General features: G+C 38.7%; 1 protein-coding gene across 17 annotated transcripts in view; it reads left to right on the top strand.

Annotated features, from left to right (window-relative positions):
• Nucleotides 1-21,362, top strand: part of ATF7IP (activating transcription factor 7 interacting protein) — a 108,296-nt gene that overhangs the window by 50,340 nt on the left and 36,594 nt on the right. For 9 of the 17 annotated variants that reach the window (XM_075079001.1, XM_075078896.1, XM_075078984.1 and 6 more), the window contains 6 exons: nucleotides 4,178-5,238; nucleotides 13,618-13,650; nucleotides 13,884-13,967; nucleotides 18,037-18,182; nucleotides 19,297-19,434; nucleotides 21,274-21,339. In XM_075079001.1, coding sequence (XP_074935102.1) covers nucleotides 4,185-5,238; nucleotides 13,618-13,650; nucleotides 13,884-13,967; nucleotides 18,037-18,182; nucleotides 19,297-19,434; nucleotides 21,274-21,339 — 1,521 coding nt within the window. In that variant the 5' untranslated portion in view covers nucleotides 4,178-4,184. Of the gene's footprint in view, nucleotides 1-4,177; nucleotides 5,239-13,617; nucleotides 13,651-13,883; nucleotides 13,968-18,036; nucleotides 18,183-19,296; nucleotides 19,435-21,273; nucleotides 21,340-21,362 lie in introns of those variants that run through there. The other 8 variants (XM_075079024.1, XM_075079031.1, XM_075079009.1 and 5 more) reach the window with 1 other exon arrangement.

Below are 21,362 nucleotides of genomic sequence, written 5' to 3'. Positions count from 1 at the left end.
TGTGACTTGGACACACGATGAGTAAAAACTGAAAATACGCAAGCATCAGGTGAGGGAAGTCCATAGCAAACATAACTAAACTGTGTTAATCGTCAATTATAAAGGGAGACTATCAACATACGTTCATTTAGAACGCTACTACTTTTAAATGTTCTATTTGTGCCAGACTGAATTCACGTAACCTGCTCTAGAGCTGCTCTCTGAAAGGCAACCTCCTTACCCTTTTGAAAGCCTGGAAGGCAGTATTTATCAGATGAATGCTGATTGGCTTGCACTGGTATGACCAAACCTGTCTGGACTGGTTACAGATTTATTTGTTTCTTCTTTTACTCTGCTCCCACATGAGATCTGTTACTTGGCTGCAGTGTGCTCCCTTGTGGGTATGGCTGGAAACGCTTTAAGGCTGGTCTGCAGTGGCACATGATATTTAGCTGTTTACCAGCGTTTAGGGTTCTTCTGTTAACCTTTTATGCTTATAATTTTGTCACTTACGGTAGCTTTTATTGGATATTCTTTGGTTGCAAAAGATTGTGGGATTGAGCTGAAAATACGCACGAGTTACTCAAATAACCGTCTAACAATGGAATTTTATGAGAAGCCTTTTTTTTTTTCCTTACAGGTTCACTGTAGAACTGTATTTGGATTTTTAGAGCTTGGGTTTTTAAGCTAGATTTTGTAGAATATCTTATGATATAAAATAATTTTGAAATATATTAGAAACTCAAGCTTATTCATTCACTATTTTTTAAAGAAAAAGTAAGGATGCATCAATATAAAGGTATTCTGATTTTTTTTAAGACTGCTATTCTTGGCAAATTTAAAAGGAAATGCCGTTCATTTTACTCTGTATTTACTGTATTTTATTTCATGTTAAAAGTATGAAAAGACGGCTTAGATGATTAAGGAAACTAGAGCAGAAGATATTAATTTGCTTTAAGTTATATTTTATGATTACTCAAGTGATACACTTACAAATTTGATTTTAAGTTGTCTGTGAATATTTTATTAATCTGTTAGTATATCTTTTCATCATAGGAAAAGTAGGATTGTGAATTTTGTAATATAAGAACTTTTAAATTCTGGGCAATGCTTTTAAAAGAAAGCATTGTAGTCCGGGAGATCAAACTACTTGTCTGTCTTAATTTTGATACAAAGGCCCTGTATCCTTATACTGCATTAACAGAAGACTGTCACTAGCTGGTCACCTATTAGGAGGTCTTGAAATTGATCAAGGTTAGTGAAGCCTGGAATTTTCTATTTTTTTTCCAAATTGGGTCTACAAGGTATACATCTGTAAGAGCATGCATGTTGGTTGTAGGGGATTATATGCATGGTATGTGAGTATGATGATCAGTACTATATTACATGACAGTCTGATACATGCTTTCATAGTGACATGAAAAAACATGCTTTACATTCCGAGTTCATGAGAAGTAGGAAGGGGTGTGTTTTCAAAAACCGCAGATGCACTTCTGAAATACTAGAGGTTTTTATATGCTTCTCCTAACTTAAGGACTAGAATTACTGTGTTAAATATATCCTCTTCTGGAGGAATATGGAGGTACTGTATTTAGCATGTAGACAGCTCTGGAGGGACATTAACAGCTCACCTGGAGTTAATATTTCATGCCTGGAAATGGTTATGTGATGAGAACATTTTCTAAAAACAAGTAAACTGATCTTTCAGATCAGTGTTTGTGTGTTACATTTTGCTCCCACTAGTGGTGATGCAGTAATAAAGAATCCTGTTCAGAAAATCTAGTTCAAGCGAGCAAAAATTCATGTCTTAATGGTATTAGTGAGAGTCTAAATAGAGCTGGTACAACCTTTTGTGAAGATTTGTTCATCTGTTCCTGAGGTGTGAATTGAAGTATTACTTAAGCACCATCAGTTACTCAAATACGAGGATTCTAGATTGTCGTGCAGAAAAGAACTGAAATAAAGTGGAAGGGAAACTCAATGTTATGTTATTAGGAAATGCAAGACAGGGTTTTTCTTTTTTTTTTTTTTGTCATATTGCTTTCTATTTTGCCCATATTTTTGTCAGGTTAACTAAGTGTAAAAGAAGCCTTATTATTGTACGGTATGTCATGATTGTAGGGTTTAGAGTTTTTCTCTATAGTTGAATTCACACTGAACCTTAGAATATATATTCATATCGTACCATAGACTGTTCTAGTTGGGCAATGCATAAGTGTTAAATAATTTCCCTCATAAACAAACTGTTGCAAGTAAACTGGGAAGGATCCAGCATAGGACTACCAAAATGGTAGGAGCCTAAGGAACATGACCTACGATGAGAGATGGAGGGAGCTCGACAGCTTTAATCTGCTGAAGAGAAGGCTAAAGGGCAACCTTATGGTTGCCTAAATAAAACTTGTAGGCAAGGTTGGTTACAAAGAGGGTGGAGCCAAACTGTTACTTAGTGGAATCTCTGTTTTGTGAATTTTACAACTCGGTTTTACAAAACCATTGCTGATCTGAGTTACTGTTGGCGATAGGTCTGCTTTTTCCTTCTTTTTTTTTAAAAAAGTTATATCCCACCTGAAAAGACAAAATGCAGTTTATTAATGAATTTTTCAGCTCTGTAAATGAAAGTTGATTAGGGAAGATGCTAAATGAACTGTACTAAATGTTTAAAAGGCATCCTTTTTGTAATAACTCTGCTATATCAATGGTATAAACATTGGCTTCTCTGGTGCTTGGGGGGATCATATAGAGGTAACTGCCTGCTTTCTTCCCTTTCCCTTTCCCTTTCCCTTTCCCTTTCCCTTTCCCTTTCCCTTTCCCTTTCCCTTTCCCTTTCCCTTTCCCTTTCCCTTTCCCTTTCCCTTTCCCTTTCCCTTTCCCTTTCCCTTTCCCTTTCCCTTTCCCTTTCCCTTTCCCTTTCCCTTTCCCTTTCCCTTTCCCTTTCCCTTTCCCTTTCCCTTTCCCTTTCCCTGTAGTATCTTTTAACTGCTGTTACCCCAGTGAATTTTTGGATATTTTGAGATTTAAGAAAAGCCATATCCTAGACAGGAGTAACTTATGATGGTGAGCTTCAGTAGAGCTAAATGGGATAGCATCAGCTAATTCAAGATCTTAATTGCTGAGTTTCATTTTGGATATAACAAGTTCCTCAACTGCTTTCTGATTCTGAACAATATTATCATATCTAATCCTTTAAAACTGGGTCCTAAAACCAGACCACATGGGGAAAAAATATAGTTTAAAGATCCTTATGGATTTTTTTGTTTTTGTTCAACAGAAACAAATTATATAAGATTTTGTTGCATTTCAACAAAATAATTTTAACTTCCTAGGTAATGCTGGATTTAATTCCATTTATGGATTTGATAAAGTCGATTTTTTAAACATTATTTTCCTTTTTTATATATATTTTTGTTCTTATTTTTCTAAATATTTGCATGGGTGGATGGAATTAATAAAATTATATGGAGGGCAAAACCATCAGTTTTCCTTGGCAAAGGAAATGTGACTAAAAGGAGCTACAAAAACTGCATTTTTTATGAGCACAGTTGGTCTTAGTCAAATATTATTGCAAATTGAATGAAAGTGCTCTAAAAACCCAAGTTCAGTTAACCATTGTATAAATATGGAGGATGAAGGTCTATTTTATCTATACAGAAGGAAAAAGGATCTTAATTACACATTCAGAAACTCTTTCAATACACTGAAGTTTTCTTACAAGTTAATGGACTTTAAAACCTTGTCATTTACCCCAGTTGTTAATTCTATTTGAAACTCATGAAATTACATAGTTTTAGAAAGGTAAAATAAATGTAAACTGATGGGCCAAGAATATTTCTTACTTTTTATAAGGGAGGCTGGTGGCTGTTACATTAGCACAATATCTGTTTCTAGCTAGAAAACTTCATTATGTGGCTTTGCTATAACAATACGAGACAACTGGTCTAAAATGTGCGGCCAGAACATTACTACATAATGTTACAGTGTGATCGCTGTGATCATCACATGCATGTGCTTGTGCAGTTTATGTAGAAACTTGTATTTGCTTTTTCTGAGGGCAAACAGTTGTCAGGTGTTTGTTTTTGTAAACACAGTTAAACTGTTTTGCTTTAAAAATGTGCTAAATACTACAGTCTTTCTTAGGAACACTGTAATATGAGGATAATAAATTGTTTCCTTCACAATTCTTTCTGAACTTTTTTTTAAGGATCAACATGGATAGCACAGATGAACCTCAGAAAAAGGTCTTTAAAGCACGAAAAACAATGAGAGTAAGTGATCGACAGCAACTTGAAGCTGTCTATAAGGTTAAAGAGGAGCTGTTGAAGACAACTGAAGTTAAACTGTTAAATGGAAAGCATGAGAATGGAGATTCTGATTTAAATTCGCCTTTAAACCATACAGACTGTATGGAGGACAAGAGGGAAGTCAATGGCCTAGTGGACTTGTGTGTTAACTCAGAAGAAGGAAGAACAGCTTCTGATGAAATTACTGAAGCTAAAAGCCCTGAAAGTAGGACAGGGAACATAGTCAATGACACAGAACCCAAACCTCTAACGCTGTCTCCAGAGAACGTTACTCCTGAGCAAGATAAAGATACTGCTACCGCTTTAGCTTGTGAGGCTGAAAATGGAGTGGTTGGTGGTAATAAGGATAACTTCCCTGAAGAAAATAATCCAAAAGATCATTTGGACCAAAGAGAGAGTGATGTCCCATCAGAAAGCAAAACTAAAGCAATCTGTGATGTTAGTGACTCTTCTGAAGAGAAGGGAGAAACAAATGACTTAACTATTAATTCCAATTCATCTTGTGAGGAAAAGAGGACTGAAAAAGTAACTGTTGAAGATGCTGTTGGAGAAGAAGCCATCTCTAGCAGTATGGAAGCTGACCAGGAACCAAAGGACAAACGAGACGGCACTTCAGGTCTTTCAGAAACCACTGCTCAGAAGGCAATAGATGAGCCAAGTGAAAGTATGTTGGACAATACTGACTCTATGGAAACAGATGAAATTATTCCAATTTTGGAAAAACTCGCCCCGGCTGAAGACAAACTGAGCTGTTTTTCTAAAAGTTCTCTGCTACCAGTGGATGAAGCAGTCACAGATTTAGAAGAGAAAATAGACAGCTGTTTAGGTTCACCATCCAAGCAGGAAAGCAATGAAAGTCTGCCAAAAGAGGCTTTCTTAGTACTGTCAGATGAAGAGGATCCCTGTGATGAGAAGGAGGAACGTGTTGAAGTGATACTACCAAACAAGTCAAGTCTTCCAGGTAAGAATTTTCTAGATTAGTAGTATTGATTCAGGTCTGGGATTTTGTTCATTTCGTAGAATGACATGCTTGTGACATGATTCTAAATCAAAAATGCAGTCTTACCCACCAATTATGTGTTACATAGTCTTACAATTTTCAAGGATAGAATTTGAGGCCCAGAAAAAAAATGAAAGGAACACAAAAACCTGTCATCTTAGAGACTGGTTTGTTTTGGTTTTTTTCTTATACTCTTTGCAAACTGGGGTGGTGTGGTGCGTGGAAGAAGAGGAAAGATGAGTAATTGCCAGACATGGAACAGAAAGTTTTGTGGGAAGAGAAGTGTGTTCATTTACTGTACATGAGGGAAAGAAAGAATGTCAACTTCATTTAACATGCAAATAAATAGTAAGAATGAAAGCATGCTGGTAGTCCAGGCATGCCACAAATCCAGTTTCTTTCAAATTTCTTTATTTCACCAGAAGACAGTATTGGACAGGTTTCATGAAGAATAGAAGTCATGTATGGTTTTCACGCCATGTAGCTTTTATTCGTTTAACTCATAGTGTTTTTTATCTAACTTACCTGATAGCTATGCCAACTGATTAACATTTGAAAGCATTAAACGTAGGAAGCTGGTACTTCAGTCTCTTCATGTAGTTAGCCGAAGTTTTTTTTTTTTTACGTTAAACTGAATGGATGTCCTTTATGTAGTCTATTATTGTCCTACAGTTTTGTAAGCAATTTTTTTTTTTGACATAGGACACTCATTGTCATACCATTGCACTTCTGAAATTATAACAGAGGAATAATTTACAGATAAGTTGGCACTGCTCTTTTATTTGTAAGAAAGCTCTTTCAAATCTTGGAGGGGTTTTTTGTTTTTTATTTCTGTTCCCTCCCCACCCACCCCCACAGGCACCCCCCCTCCCCCCATTGTATAGCTTTTTCTGAAATTATGACCATGCTAACCCAAATGTGCTTAAACATGCTTGACTGGGTAGGAATTCCATAGATTAAACAAGATTACAGTGTCTTTCAGTCTCTGGGAAGTTAGTAACCATATTTTCTCAACTCTTGTTTCGCTAATGATGAAACTGTGTCTTTCACAAACGTGTGATGGTATTCTGAGTCTTCAGTCTCTGAACAGCTAGAGAAAGGGATATAAGAATGTGTCTCTTCAGCCCATGTTTAAGACTATTCTTTCTTTTCTGATATTTACTTTTAAATTTACACCAGTTAAACAGAGAAAAGGTAGGTTTCATAGTTTCTTGCAAAGACCTTATTTAGGTGTTAGGTATTGCATGGCGATTGCAAAAGTGATACTGTGGCTGTGCAATTAAAGTCTTCCAGAAGCTATTTGGAGATGGGGGATGGCAGGGAGAAAGTACATTGTGTGTACTTGTGTGGAGATTGTCCTGTGTTAGAGTCCCTTTTATAAAACGTACACTACAAATGAATTGATGGTTCTTGTCTTTACTGCAGTATAAGGGTTCTTTCATTGGAGATGAATGAAACTAGGATATCTGTCATCTTTCCGAATGAGAAAATGTGGTCACAGAGGAGTGTTTTGCTCTGGAGCAAAAAGACTGAAGTGAATATTAAATATTGGACTACAGTTTGCAGAAGTCTAGAATTATTGTATCCAGCAGTATTTTTTTTTCAGATTTTCAGTTTTGGTGATGGGACAAATTCATAGAATTATAGAATGTTTTGGGTCAGAAGGGACCTATGGAGTCATCTAGTCCAACCCCCCTGCAGTGAGCAGGGACATCCCCAACTAGATCAGGTTGCTCAGAGCCCCATCCAACCTGACCTTGAATGTTTCTAGGGATGGGGCCTCCACAACCTCTCTGGGCAATCCGTTCCAGTGTTTTACACCTCTCATTGTAAAAAATTTATTCCTTATGTCTACTCTGAATCTACCCTCCTTTAGTTTAAAACAATTACCCCTTGTACTGTCACAACAGGCCTTGCTAAAAAGATTGTCCCAATCTTTCCTAGAGTTCCCCTATAAGTAAGGCTGCAATAAGGTTTCCCTGCAGCCTCCTCTCCTCCAGGCTGAATAACACCAACTCTCTCACCTTGTCCTCGTAGGAGGGGTGCTCCAGCCCTCTGATCATCTTTGTGGCCCTCCTCTGGACCTGCTCCAAACAATTCCATGTCCTCCTTATGCTTGAGGGTTCTGGAGCTGGACACAGTACTCCAGGTGGGGTCTCACCAGAGTGTAGCAGAGGGGCAAAATTACCTCCCTTGACCTGCTGGCCATGCTGCTTTTGATGCAGCCCAGGATACAGTTGGCCTTCTGAGCTACAAGTCCGCATTGTTGGCTCATGTCCAGCTTCTCGTCCACCAGTACCCTCAAGCCCTTCTCTGCAGGGCTGCTCTTAATTCTCAGATTCTCTTGACTAGTTGTTTTATTTATTAGCTGTAACAGTTTGACTTTTACAGTTGCGTGGCCATAACTGAGACTGTTCATGAAATGAAAACTGACCATTGTGAAGTATGCTCGGTCCTCAACCAGAAGTCGTATGTTAATTTCTGCATTCTAAGATTCATAAAGTTTGCCCATCAAGTTGCAGAAAAAGGATTATAAATTTTTCTGAATAGTATATTCTGTGTGAAACTTTTCAAGCTAATTTTTTGGGGACCCATTTTGTACTAAATTTAACATGGTATTACTACAACAATTTTGCCGTCCTTTCACCAACTTCAGTCTTTCAGTGACAAAGGCAATAGCAGAAAGGTTGCAGGGGCAGGAAACAATTGTAGGAGAAAACAGAGTTATCTTAGAAGATAAAACTTAACTTTTGGAAAGAGTCTTTGAGGATTAAATCTGTGGAGACTATATGAAGATCATTTGAAGATGCTATATTGGAGGCACAGGTGCAAGCTGCTCAGTTGAAAAGTACAGTTTTCAAAAAGTCTAGATGAAAACCAGCATGGCCTTAACAATGATATGAAGAATGGTACTAGAAGACTTTCTACAAATGGGCAGATTAATAGAATCTTTTTCTCATGTATAATTAGTAAATATAATGGCTATGTTGTCACTTAAGGTTTTGGTAGTGGAAAATCATACATTAGAAAACGTTGGAGCTCTTTAGGTAAGTAAACAAGAATGTGACAAGGAAGACCTGAGTGATGTACTTGAATTCTTTTGGATATCCAAACAAAATTATTTCTTACCAAGAACTTCTGGAAACTGAACTGTCTTTGGATAAGACAGAAAGTCCTCACGGAGGAAATAATGATTTGAAGAATGGAAACTAAACCTACAGTGATCTGTTCCAGAGACTGTGGTGTGTGACAGAATTAAAAATTTACGTAAAATGAAGGGTGACGAGCAAGATGAGAGTTTGCCCATGATACTGTGAGGAGCTGTAGAAGAATCTTACAATGCTGAATGACTGGAGTATAAAAAAGGCAGATGAAACTCATTGTGGTTAACTACAAAGTGGTACAGATGAGTATGAAAATTTTCATAACTTGATAGGAAGATAGAACTGACTCACGACTCAAGAACGATTTTCCAGGATTATAGTAGGTAGTTTTGTGAAAATATTGATACATTAGCAGATGAAGAAAGCTGGGAATAAATGAAGAAACTGAGGAAAACTTCATTATGGGACACCACATTCATAAACATCTTCTAGAATTCTGTTTCCTTCCCCCTCCCCATATCAAAGAAGTTGTCACAGGACTGGAAAAGATACATGAGAGAGCAACAGGGAAGACGATGGAATTGCAGAGTAATTTTAATTCAAACCTCTGATGGTCTTTATTCCAACCACCTACTCAAAGCAGGTCCAGTTATAGCAGATGGCTCAGGGACCTTGGCGGTTTACTTTTGTGCATCTCCAAGGATGGATATACCACAACTACTCCTTGGGTAGCCTAATATTTATCCAGCCTCAACAGTGTAAAAACTTTCTGCTTAATTGCAATCTTCTGTGTTACAACTTGTGTCCATCGCCTCCTGTCCTGTTGCTGTGTACCTTAAAGAGCAGTGGCTTCGTCTTCTCTCTGCCCTCTCATTATGTAATGGAAGGCAGTGGTACAATCTCCAGCTAGTCTTCACTTGTTAATCACAGAATCGCAGGTTGGAAGGGACCTCAGGGATCATCTACTCCAACCTTTCTAGGAAGAGCACAGTCGAGATAAGATGGCCCAGCACCCTGTCCAGACGACTCTTGAAGGTGTCCAACATGGCCAAGTCAACCACTTCCCTGGGGAGATTATTCCAATGGTTGACTGTCCTCACTGTGAAATATTTCCCTCTGGTGTCCAATTGGAATCTCCCCAAGAGCAACTTGTGTCCATTCCCGCTTGTCCTCTCCATGTGACTCCGTGTAAAAAGGGAGTCTCCATGTTCTTTGTAACTACACCTTAAGCACTGGTACATGGGGATGAGATCCCCTCTAAGCCTCCTTTTCTCAAGGCTGAACAAACCCAGTTCTCCCAGCCTGTCCTCATATGGCAGGCTTCCCAGTCCTTTGATCATCTTGGTGGCCCTTCTCTGGACCCCTTCCAGCCTGTCCACATCTTTTTTGTATAGAGGGGACCAGAACTGTACACAGTACTCGAGGTGTGGCCTGACAAGCGCTGAGTAGAGTGGGATGATGACTTCTTTCTCTCCGCTGGCAGTGCCCTTTTTGATGCAACCCAGCATCCTATTGGCCTTCTTGGCCACAGCAGCACACTGTTCGCTCATGTTGAGCTTCCTCTCCACCAAGACCCCCACATCCCTTTCCACAGAGCTGCTCTCCAGCCAGGTGGATCCCAGTCTGTGCTGCACTCACGGATTATGTTTTCCCAGGTGCATGATGGTTACACCTGTCCTTGCTGAACTTCATAAGGTTCTTCTTGGCCCACTCCTCCAGCCTATCCAGATCTTCCTCCAGAGCAGCTCTCCCTTCTGGAGTGTCTACTTTCCCACTCAACTTGGTGTCATCAGCAAACTTCATCAGGCTACACTTGATGCTGTTGTCCAGATCACTTATAAAGATGTTGAATAACATTGGTCCCAATATCGATCCCTAGGGGACTCCATTTGTGACAGGTTGCCAGTTTGAGAAAGAGCTATTTACCACCACCCTTTGGGTGAGGCCTGTCAGCTAGCTCCCCACCCACTGCACAGACCATTTGTCTAGGCCATAACTCATCAATTTCTTCAGGAGGAGACTATGGGGGACCGTATCAAAGGCCTTGGAGAAGTCCAGGAAAACAATGTCCACTGCCCATCCCATGTCAACCAGGCAAGTTACTTTGTCATAGAAGGACACCAGGTTCGTCAAGCACGATCTGCCTTCTAGATGTCTGCGAAAAAATATTTCAGCATTTGGGAAACAAACTTTATACTGGAAAGCTTAAAAGAACATAAGTTTGGTTCATCCAGTAGGAGAATGTAGCATCCAGAAGTAGGAGGAGGTCTATAATATCTGCAAACAGCAGCTGAATATATGGTGGAAAGAGGTTTCTTAAATACAGAGCAGACAAAACACAACTGCTGGGTTTTTGAGCCGCTGGATTTTGCAAACCAGAAATCAGGTACGCTTCTGTCCGACAGACTTTGGAGGACCGATTAATGGATGTTGAATTCCATCAGTTGTAATCTTTCAAGTCCTTTTAAGGTTTTTTTTTTTTCAAATAAAAATGTGGTAATAAACAACTAAAGATGACAATATTGTGCTTTGAGTTTGAATCACTTGATAATATTTTTATATACGTTTTGTAGGAGGAGTTATATAGGCAGGAAAAGTTGTAACCAAATAGTAGAGCATTTCAGGCCGGAAGGGACCTCGAGGTTTCTAGACCAGCCTCCTGCTCAAAGTAGGGTCAGCAGTGAGATTAGACAAGGTAGCTCAGAACTTTATCCAGTTAGGTCTTGAAAACTTCCACTGATGAACACTGGACGACCTCTTTGGGCAACCTGTTGCAATGACTCCCTTTAAGTTGGAAATGTTTTTCTTTCTATCGGATGGAATGTCTTGTTTCTGCTTACACATGTTGTCTCTTATCGTTTGCCATGGACCTTTACAATGAACCTGGCTCCATCTTCTCAGAAGCCACCTAACAGGTATTGGAAAGCTGGTTTTAAGTCCTCATTAAGCTTTGTCTTCTCCATGATGAACAAGCCCAGCTCCTTCAGCCTCTCTTACAGGTCATGTTCACCAGCCCCTAGCAGTCTATTACTTCTTACCAAGAGATGGCATAACAAGTGCCAAGTGAAGGGCAGCAACCACTTCTTATGGTACACGGGCTCTGTTCCTGTAAATGCAGCTCAGGATGCTATCTATGGACCTTTTCTGCCAGGGCATGCTCTTGGCTCATGCTTTGCTTGCTGTCTGTGCAAGTCCTCAAAGCAGAGGTGCTCCCCAGCCAAGCAGGCCCTAGTCTATGTCATTTTTATAAGGGTTCTGTGTCCCAGGTGTAGAACTTTTGTATTTGTCCTTGTTGAATATCATAAAGCATTTGTCATCCCATTTCTCCAGCTTGTTTAGATCATGATGATGCCATTAAGCACACATGAATCTATGATGTATTCCTCAACAAAAATAGTCAAATCCTGTCATGTTTCACGGGCGGGGGGGGGGGAATCAGTATTTCTGTTTTATAATAACTTTTGGGTAGAGTTTGATCAAGGATTCATTACTTAGAAAGGCTGTGTTTTTGTACTTTCTTGTGATTGCTGTCTTTGCACGTCAGTTCTAGCCGATTATAAGGATAATGTTGCAGTTCCATGATTATGGAATAGTGAGAGTATGACTGTGCAATCCAGAGTAACTTGCAAGTACTGTTCAGATGCTCTTAGGCTTACTCATTATTTTTGTTTCCATTTATATGTATATTTTATAGCAGAACTGACATCCAAATATGCAGTCAGTCACTAAGCAGATCTAAATGCTTCCAGTTGTAGAAATTAAGAGGAATTTTCAACTCTTTAGTGACGGGCAAACACCTAGTAAAAAAAAAAAACTACACACACAAAACCACCTTTGTTTTCAGATCCACAGCAAATAGCGTGACTTACTTAGATGACTGGGATAAATACAGTGGTAACAATATAATGAAATTATTGTTTTTTCAAAGGATTGCATTCCTTGGTTCTGCCCATCTAGCATCAGGATAATGAGATCGCAGCTTATTAGTGAAAAATAAGCTGATAGCCAATTGTAAAATTATCTGTGTATTATGGTTTGAACCTTCTTAACTGGAGTGTTTTAGCTGGACATCGTGTTTAAACCACTTTTAGTTAAACAAGCTATGTTTGTTCACAGTGATGGAAGATTGTAAGGAAGGGACTTTCTCATCCCTGAAATGACTTTGTTCCCTACATAGAACTCAAAAAGCTCAGCTTTGAAACTTGTAGCATTATATTTTAAAAACATTCGAAGTATGTTTATGTTTCTATGGAATATGTGTATCTTTTAGTTGAATATTAAAATCTGTATATTGTGGAAAAAGTACTCTTGAACTTAATGACTGTCCTTTGGTTTCTTTGGTAAACGAGTCCTGTTTTATTGATAACAATTAAATACAAGAAGCTTATCTATAAGGCTTAAAAAGAAGGTGGCATTTGCACTCTGCCATTTTGTTACCTTAAAAATAAATGAGTGGTTTCGATGAATTTATGTGGTATTATATTGTTTCTTGCATAAATTCTCAAAATTTTTAAAATCTCATAATTGCTGTTTTTGGGGTTCTGATTCCTTCCTTACTCTATTAGGCGACTTATTTTAAATCATTCAAATGTTCTTCATAACAGAAGTAAAATTTGGTGTTAAGAAAGCATCAAACATATCTTTGCAGCCAGAACTTTCTCTAAAAAGCTAGTAAACTCTGCTGTAATAACAACATGAAAATAGGAAATTGGAGAAGTGTACAGATCAAGATGTGCATGACAGTGCTGGGTTGTTCTGTTATATTATGCATAGATAGTGTAAAAAGTAATAGGTTTATGTTGTATACAGCAAGCATAGGGGGTAGCAAATATAGTCAGTACAAAACACATAATGGAAGTTCATGGAACATTAATAACAGCTTTCAGGAAGTGTTAGCAGTTTTCATTTTAACCTGTGTACATTTGGGGATGTTATTTCAGATTTTTCTTTATTTAAGATTTTTCTAAACTGTTTTTAAATGACTAGTCATAAACTGTGATACTTTTGCATTAGGAAGAAACTTTAAATGAAAATTTGTATTTTTAAAGAAAAGAATCTAGGCCTTTCTACCATTAAGATTATGGGTGAATTTGCCAATTGTAAATAAATAGAGAAACATATTAGTATTTGGTTACTGAAATTTTTATACTTTATTCCTAGGTAAAAAAAAAAAAAAACCAACTAAAATAATTTATTGAGAACTTTAATTACATAAGAATACATTGTTTCATTTCAGAGGTAACTTCGAGGCATTCTGTTAATTTTAAAGGTAAGCAAATCCAGAAGTGAATCTTACTGTGTTATATGGTCATTCAAGTTTTTGCTCTGAAGGTATCTGATTTTCTTAATCTCTGCATTCCCTCTGTGTCGTACTTATTTCTCTTGCCTTCCCCAATATGGTCATATGTAAGTGTTCTAAGTTTGTTGGTCAAAATAAGGACTCTTATGAGACTTCTGTAGGTCAGCATAAGTAATGCATGGTGTTTTTTCTTCTGTTTGTAGAAGAGGTGGAAGAGGAGAGAATAAAGGAGAGTGATGAGGATAATGAAGAAGAGGCCCACAAAGAAGAGAAACATGCAGAGAAAAGTACGTAATGTTAAAAATATTATAATTCACTGGTGGCATGTGTTAGAAACACAGAATGGTTGAGGTTGGAAGGGACCTTTGGAGATTCTCTAGTCCAAACCCCCTGCTCAAAACCTGGTCAACTAGAGCAGTTTGCTCGGAACCATGTCCAGACAGGTTTTGAGTATCTCCACAGATGGAGACTCCACAACCTTCCATTGTTCCCCTTCCAGTGTTTGACCACCCTCACAGTAAAAGTTTTTATATGTTTGAATGGACTTTCCTGTATTTCAGTTTGCATCTATTTCTCTTGTCCTTTTACTGGTACTGAGTCTTGCTCTGTCTTTTTCGCTCTCCACCCATCAGGTAATTTACACACATAATAAAATCTCCCCTAACTGCCTTATCCAGTTGGATAATGCCAGCTGTCATTTCCTTATATGATGAATGCTCGAGTCTATCAAACATCTTTGTGGCCCTACACTGAATTCTCTCCAGTATGCTCATGTCTGTCTTGTATTTAGAAGCCCAGAACTGGACACAAGACTGGACACAAGGTTCAGCCTCACGGTGCTGATTAGAGCTGGTGATACTCTTCCTCAGGCAGCCAAGGATGGTGGTGGCCTTCTTTGCCAGGAGAGCATATTGCTGGCTCATGTTCAATTTGATGTACATGAAGACCACCAGGGCCTTCTCTGCAAAGCTGTTTTCCAGCCAGTCAGTTCCCAGCCTGTACTAATTCATGGGTTTATTCCTGCCCAAGTGTAGGACTTTTCATTTTGTCGAACTTCATGATGCTCCTGTTGGCCTGTTAATCCAGCTTGTCAAGGTGACTCTGAATGGCAGCATAACCACCTAGTGTAGCAACCACTCCTTCTGGTTTTTCTACAAATTGCTGGGGGTGCCCTCTAACCTATTATCTTAAGTCATTAATGAAGACATTAGCGTTGGTACCCATATCATCTGCTGGTGTACGTTACTTGTGATGAGCTCCAACTGGACTTCATGCCACTAATCACAGCTCCTGGCGCCCAGCAGTTAAGCCAATACATTTATCTAGGCCATACATCATGAGTTCGTCTCTGAGGATGTTTTGGATGTCAAAAGCATTACTAAAGATCAGATAAATAGCATCCACTGCTCTCCCTTCATCTACCAAGCCAATCACCTTATCATAGAAGGCTGTCAGGCTGATGAAGCATGATTTCGCCTTGATAAATCCATTCTGACTATTCCCCCTCACCACCGTCTTAATATGTTTAGGGATGATTTCTAGAATTACTTGCTCCATCACATTCTGAAGGACTGAGATGTGGCTGACCATCCTGTAATTCCCTGGGTCCTTCTTGCCCTTCTTGAAGATTAGAAGAAAGCAAATGTTACGCAAATGTTACTCCTGTCTCCAGGAACCTTCAGATATTTCCACAACCTTTCAGAGGTTGAGAGTGGCCTTGCAGTTACCTTAGCCAGCTTCCTAAGCACTTGGGAGTGCATCCCTGTGACTTGCATAGACTTGTGTATGTCTGGTGTGTTTAAATGTTAACTCAATGTTCTTCCACCGAGAGCAAGTCTGCCTTTGCTCCAGACTGTCCCACTGGTCTCGGGGAGCTGCCGTTGCTGAAGGCAAGTTTTCTCATTAAAGTCTGAGGCAAAGGTGACATTGAGTGCCTGGGCTTTTTCCGTGTCCTTTGTCACTTGCTCCCCTGCCTCATTCAGCAGGGGGGGTTGACATATTTACCCTAGTTATTCTTTTGCTGTTGGTATATTGGTAGAAGCCCTTCTTGTTGCCCTTCATGTCCCTCACCAGATTCAGCTTAAGGTGAGCTTTGGCTTTCTTGACCCCATTCCCACCCATATAGTGCTTTTATCTTTCTCATAGGTCACCTGTCCCTAACAGATGAAGGCTACCCCTCCCTGTAGGCAGAGAGTCACTGGGTACTAATACAGTGCTGTTGCATGTCTCAGGCTTAGCCAGTTCAGACATTTCATGGGGCACAGCTCCCAGCCCCATGTCTGCTGTGAGGGCACTGAAGCCAATCTCACTGTCTTGTACATCTGCAGGCAGAGTGGGAGCTGCTGTCCTGGTGCTCCCAGCCTTTGTCATCATGGGAGTCTCCATTTCCCATCTGGATAAGCTCAAGCTCTGACTGTACCTCCATTGGTACAGCTGGGGGTTACCATTCCTGAGGCTGTAGGATCTTGGAGTATATCCAGTCAAGCTGTTTCTCATAATTTCTGATGCTGTGCCACCCCCGACCTCCTCCCATAGCTCCTTTAACTTGGCAACATAGCTCTCCCACTAGTTTGCACCTTCTGTAGCCAAGATGCACATCTCCCTCTGCCATTGCCTCAGGCAGAATGGGAGGCCCTGTATAATCCCTGCACCCCAATTCTTGTAAAGCCGTATCTTCCCCTAGAATAGCTCAGTCTGGGTGGAGGCTGTGACATTACCAGGAGAGTTGTTCCAGTAGCTGCCGAAGACCACACCACGTGGCACATTGCTACCATTACTGAGTGCAGGGACCATTCCCCTTCTGTGCAACCCCGCCGTGCAAAGTCCTATGTTTGTTAGCCGCTCTGGGTCCAGCAGTAATACAGGCTTCTCCCTGGTACCTGCGGAAAGAGTGTTTGAGCCTCCATAAGGAATCAGGTGGAACATAAGCACAAAGCACCCTTTGATCAAGAAAAGCTGACGTGGCTCATTAGAAGCTGCTAGAGTTTTCTAGAAGTCAGTTGCCTTTATATATCCCTTCCACTAGTAGCAAGCACCCTGAAGCTCTTCAAAGAGAATCTTACTGCAGTAAAATTAGATGTAGCATCTGCTTCAGAACAAATTACCTGAATATTAAGCATGTTCTGTTAAATGTGTAAGTAGCTCTTACATGTTACAAACTACTTGTTGTATTATTCAGTGGTTAGGCTTTTTCTAAAGAGACTGACTGGGAGTAGAAGAGAGTTGTATGGAAGATCCTGATAAACTTGTCTTCACTAGTCTGGGAACAGTGTTCTAACTATCCAGATTTTTTAAAAAATCTTATTTCTACAAGTTTTCCTGATGGATGGAAGAAAGCTGGAGATGTAGTTTCCCCCCCTTATTTTTCCACTGTTTACTGTCATTCTAAAAACAAAAAAAAGAAAAAAGAAAAACTCATACCTTAACCGTGTATATTGCTTGCAAATACTCAGCATTCTGCAGATGTTTAGGAAGAGCCCTGTGGCCCTATAAAACATTACCTTTTGATAATTTTTAGTATATTAGTGGGTTTTTAGGTTAACTTTCAAAAAAAAATGAAACCATCAGAAAATCAGATGAGACTGAAACCATCGGAAATCTGGCCATCAAAAAATCAGACTATAAGAAGTCTGAAGTTAGAAATATGATTCACAGAGTGGATGTAACACAAGTAAAGAAAAAATGGCAGTGGAAAGTGACTTTTTGTTACGCTGTTTCAGACTCCAGTGAATCTTCATTGATGTACTACTAATTCTGTCTTTCTGTATCATCCTCAGGGTTTGGGGTGGAGGGGTTGGGGGCTATGGTCTTTGGTGTTTTGGTGGTGGTCAGGTACCCACAGTATGCTCTGTAGCTTCCCTTCGTGATAACTTACCTAGGCTTGTTGTTTTATATGTGGATCTCTAGAAGATACAGTGACAGGAGCTGGAGGAGTGAATGAGGTCTCCTTGGTTCTTTTGTGCTTCATCACTGTGATGAAAATTATTTTATAATATAGTTCTGTTTTGAGCCTGTTCTTGTGTTAGATTTTTACTTTCCTTCTTACCCAAGAAGTAAGAAAAAGGTTTGAATGCTTTTTCAGTCAAGGATTGCAGGTACAGGTTAAAACTTCATGGCAGGTAGAAAAAAAGTTAATTGCTGACACAGGCAGAATAAGATGTAGTTTTATTTGGCTGGAATCCTGAGAAGAGGATTCCGTTTTCAGAAGAGGGTTTTGGTTTGCTTCTCTGAAGCCATGTTTCATTATAGGATGATGCTGATAGGAGCAGGAGGAACTGGAGGATAATAATAAAAACATTTTGCAGATACCTGTTTTTTCAAAGGTTCCTCACGAGCAGTTGTATCTAATTGTTCCAGGTGAAGTGTCAAGGAGAAAACGTTCCAGATCTGAGGACATGGACAGTGTTCATTCTAAACGTCGTCGGTACATGGGAGAAGATTATGAAGCAGAACTCCAAGTAAAAATTACAGCCAGAAGGGATGTTGACCAAAAATTACAAAAGGTAGAATGGAGGTGCAGAGCAAAGATGGCAAACACACACCTGTCACTTGTCTTACCATCTTTGAATTAGCTACCCTTTCCCACACACTCCCACCCACCCAAACACTTTTTCTTTTTTGTGGTTGAAAATTGGACGTAATTCAAATAACAAAGGGGGCTTAATTCATATAAAGTCCTATATATCCCTACTTTTAAGAAGAGACCAAATATCACTTAAAAACTATGCTGCAAGAGTATATGTGAAATGTGATAAACACTTAAGTCTCATGTGACCATAGATGGAGAATCTTAGCAAAGGGGGTATTTCAGTGTCATAAAGGTTTACTTGTGGTGTGCTTTATTGTGTGCCTAGCTTTAAAGAAAGTCTGTCTCCAAACACGAGTGCAGTCAACATAGTGTTTTGCAGATTTTTACAGAGCATGTAAAGAAACCTATGGTCCTGAAGAAAAAAACCAACCAATTGTGCCCATCTTCCATGAGTTAGCTAGTGTGTGTTGTAACTTCATTAATGTAAGGTGCAGAGAACCGTCTTTGTTGCTTATTTTTGTTTCCTAAAGAAAATTTTTGCACTGTAATAGGTGTAGGAGGGAGAAAAAAATTAAATAATAAGTATAGCAAGTAATCTTTGCAGAAATCAGTCCCTCTTCAATTTTTAGCTTCTGCAAGAAAAGCAACACTCAGCATTTCTCCTAGGAGAAAATGCATCTTCGAAACAAAGTTTTGTTAAATGTCTTTAGTTTCTGTTTTTTTGAATGCCAGTGTTCCCTTCAATAATTTTTCCTTAGTTTTCTGTTAATCTGTGGAAACACAGTACTTTATGAAAATATCTTCTGTTATTAAGGTTATTTTTCTATGTAACAAGGTTTTGTACACTTATTATACTGCAATGAAATTAATTTCTTGAGTTAATGGCAAAGAGGGACCATTTGTATTTGCCAGAATGGATGTAGAAACTTTTCTTAGCTATGCAACCACGTGCTCATTGGTGACTATAGATTTATTTGTAGCAGGATACTGGTTAAGAGTTGAGGATATTTTTATAGATGGTCTCCCAAATCCTGGGATTGCATTGTTATTTTTCTTTTTTTTTTTTTTTAAAAATATTATTATTGCAGGTTATCCAGAGACTGTTAGAAGAAAAACTTACTGCTTTACAGTGTGCTGTATTTGACAAGACTCTGGCAGACTTGAAAACTCGAATAGAGAAAGTAGAATGTAACAAGAGGCATAAAACTGTGCTTACTGAACTACAGGTGAGTATTTGTGTGTTGAACTGCATACTAGAATAAAATTATAGAAAGAGTTCCTCAACATTTAGAAGTAAGTCTTCTGTAGTTGTCAGTAGGGAAGCCATTTTAACTCTAGGGAGTAGGGGCGAAGCAGCAAATAGTAATGCTGCTTTTGAGTTGTAAAATTCCGTTTCCCTACTCAGAAAGAAGAAAGCAACCAATTAATCATCCAAAAAACCCAAAAGCAAATCTTCCTTCTGGCAAACTGATTCATTAGCTGTTAGTAAACTGTTTTTCCACTCTTCTGTTCCATTTAGACATCCTTCAAATAAATGTTAAGTATGAAAACATCTAATGCCTCTATGGAGCCAGAAATTTGCTTAAAAACAGAAAAGTGCTGAAAGGAGAGGACAATAGCACTAGACTTTGTAGAATATTAGAACAAAAAACCATCACATGATACTTACCCATGTAATTTCCTCAAACTGAATAATTATGTTCTAGCAAGGAAACAAATAGCTAGTGTTCAATGCATTCTTTATAGAAATTATGTACATAGTGGTGAGATGAGGAACGTGACCAAAATGAAAGGATTTTGAAGTGGCAAGACAATTAAAAGCTTATGTCATAACAAATTTGAACAACAAGGCCATTCTACTTGTAACATAAAAAAAGTATGGAGCTTGCCAGACCGGTTAGTACTGTATAACTCTTCCCCCTCGCTGCCCAGACCTTTTATGTTACTTTATAGACTTTTTATTAAGTGTTATCTAAGACGCTTTAAGTTTATCATTGTCTTTAGCCATCAACTACAGTGTCAAATTAATAATTTCTTACAAGGCTGTGAATATGTTGATATTAATATATTCACAATCTAAGCTTACATGGTTTTATAATGCATGGTGCTCCAAAAGGCCTATACATTGTAAAAGATAACAGAAATTGAAATATAAATGTAATTAAAGGCAGACTGTAATTGTAGCCTGTAATTGTTGCTTTGTAAAAATGTGAAAGAGGTGAGGTTTCTAAGTAGACCACCTCCTCTTACGTAAAGAATTCTGAAATCATGGTATACAAAACCTGCTGATTTTTTTTAAAACTTCTGTTTTCCTAGTGTTGTAAAAGTTTGTAAAAAGAATTTAACTCTTCTTTCTGTGCAAAAACCCCAAAATACCTGCTTAGAAGAAGTGGCATAGCTACTGCCTCCAGAATAAGTCAGCTATCAGAACTGCAACCTAGACAGGGTAAATTAGGATCTTGTAATGCTGAGATAATTATGGAAAGAATGGTCACCAAACAGTATATTGAGGGAAGCGCAAGAAGTAAAAAATGATATGTAAGGATGGTGTATAAGCAGATGATGAACCTGACACCTGAACATCAAATAGAGTGCAACAAAGCTGGCAGTAAGGTGTGTGTGTGCTATGTAGTGTATCAGTGAGAGGGAGAAATAGGATAAATGGGGGAAGAAGACATAATATGAAAGCCAAAAAGGGGTGAATTTTTCAATACGGTTGTTACGTAAGAAATTAAAACAGTCAAATACTTTCAGTTGCTTTCATTCATACAGAATGTTGCATGAACCTCTGCAAAATGGATTCTGTTTGTGCAATTGTGAATAGGAAGGAATATAATTCAAGTTGTCTCTAAGATATCTTGATTGTTATACATGGGTCTGTCTTTCTGCTGCTCTGAAGTAACATAGTTGTACTGTATTTCAGAGGAAAGTAATTTCCCCTGATTCAAAAACAGCATTTGACTTGATGTCTTAATTATGTATCTTTTAGTTTGCATAATGTCTTTGATGGTTATTGGGGAGGATATTTATGGTTTTGCTTTTGTTTTCATCTTCTTCCCATTTAGGCAAAAATTGCTAGATTGACAAAGCGGTTTGGAGCAGCCAGGGAGGACTTGAAGAAAAGGCAGGAAGTAAGAACTAATTTGTTACATTT

Source organism: Phalacrocorax aristotelis, chromosome 1 (assembly GCF_949628215.1).
Source record: "Phalacrocorax aristotelis chromosome 1, bGulAri2.1, whole genome shotgun sequence".
Lineage (NCBI taxonomy): Eukaryota > Metazoa > Chordata > Aves > Suliformes > Phalacrocoracidae > Phalacrocorax > Phalacrocorax aristotelis.
Note: the sequence above shows the minus strand (reverse complement) of the source record. Positions and strands in the feature narration are given on the sequence as shown.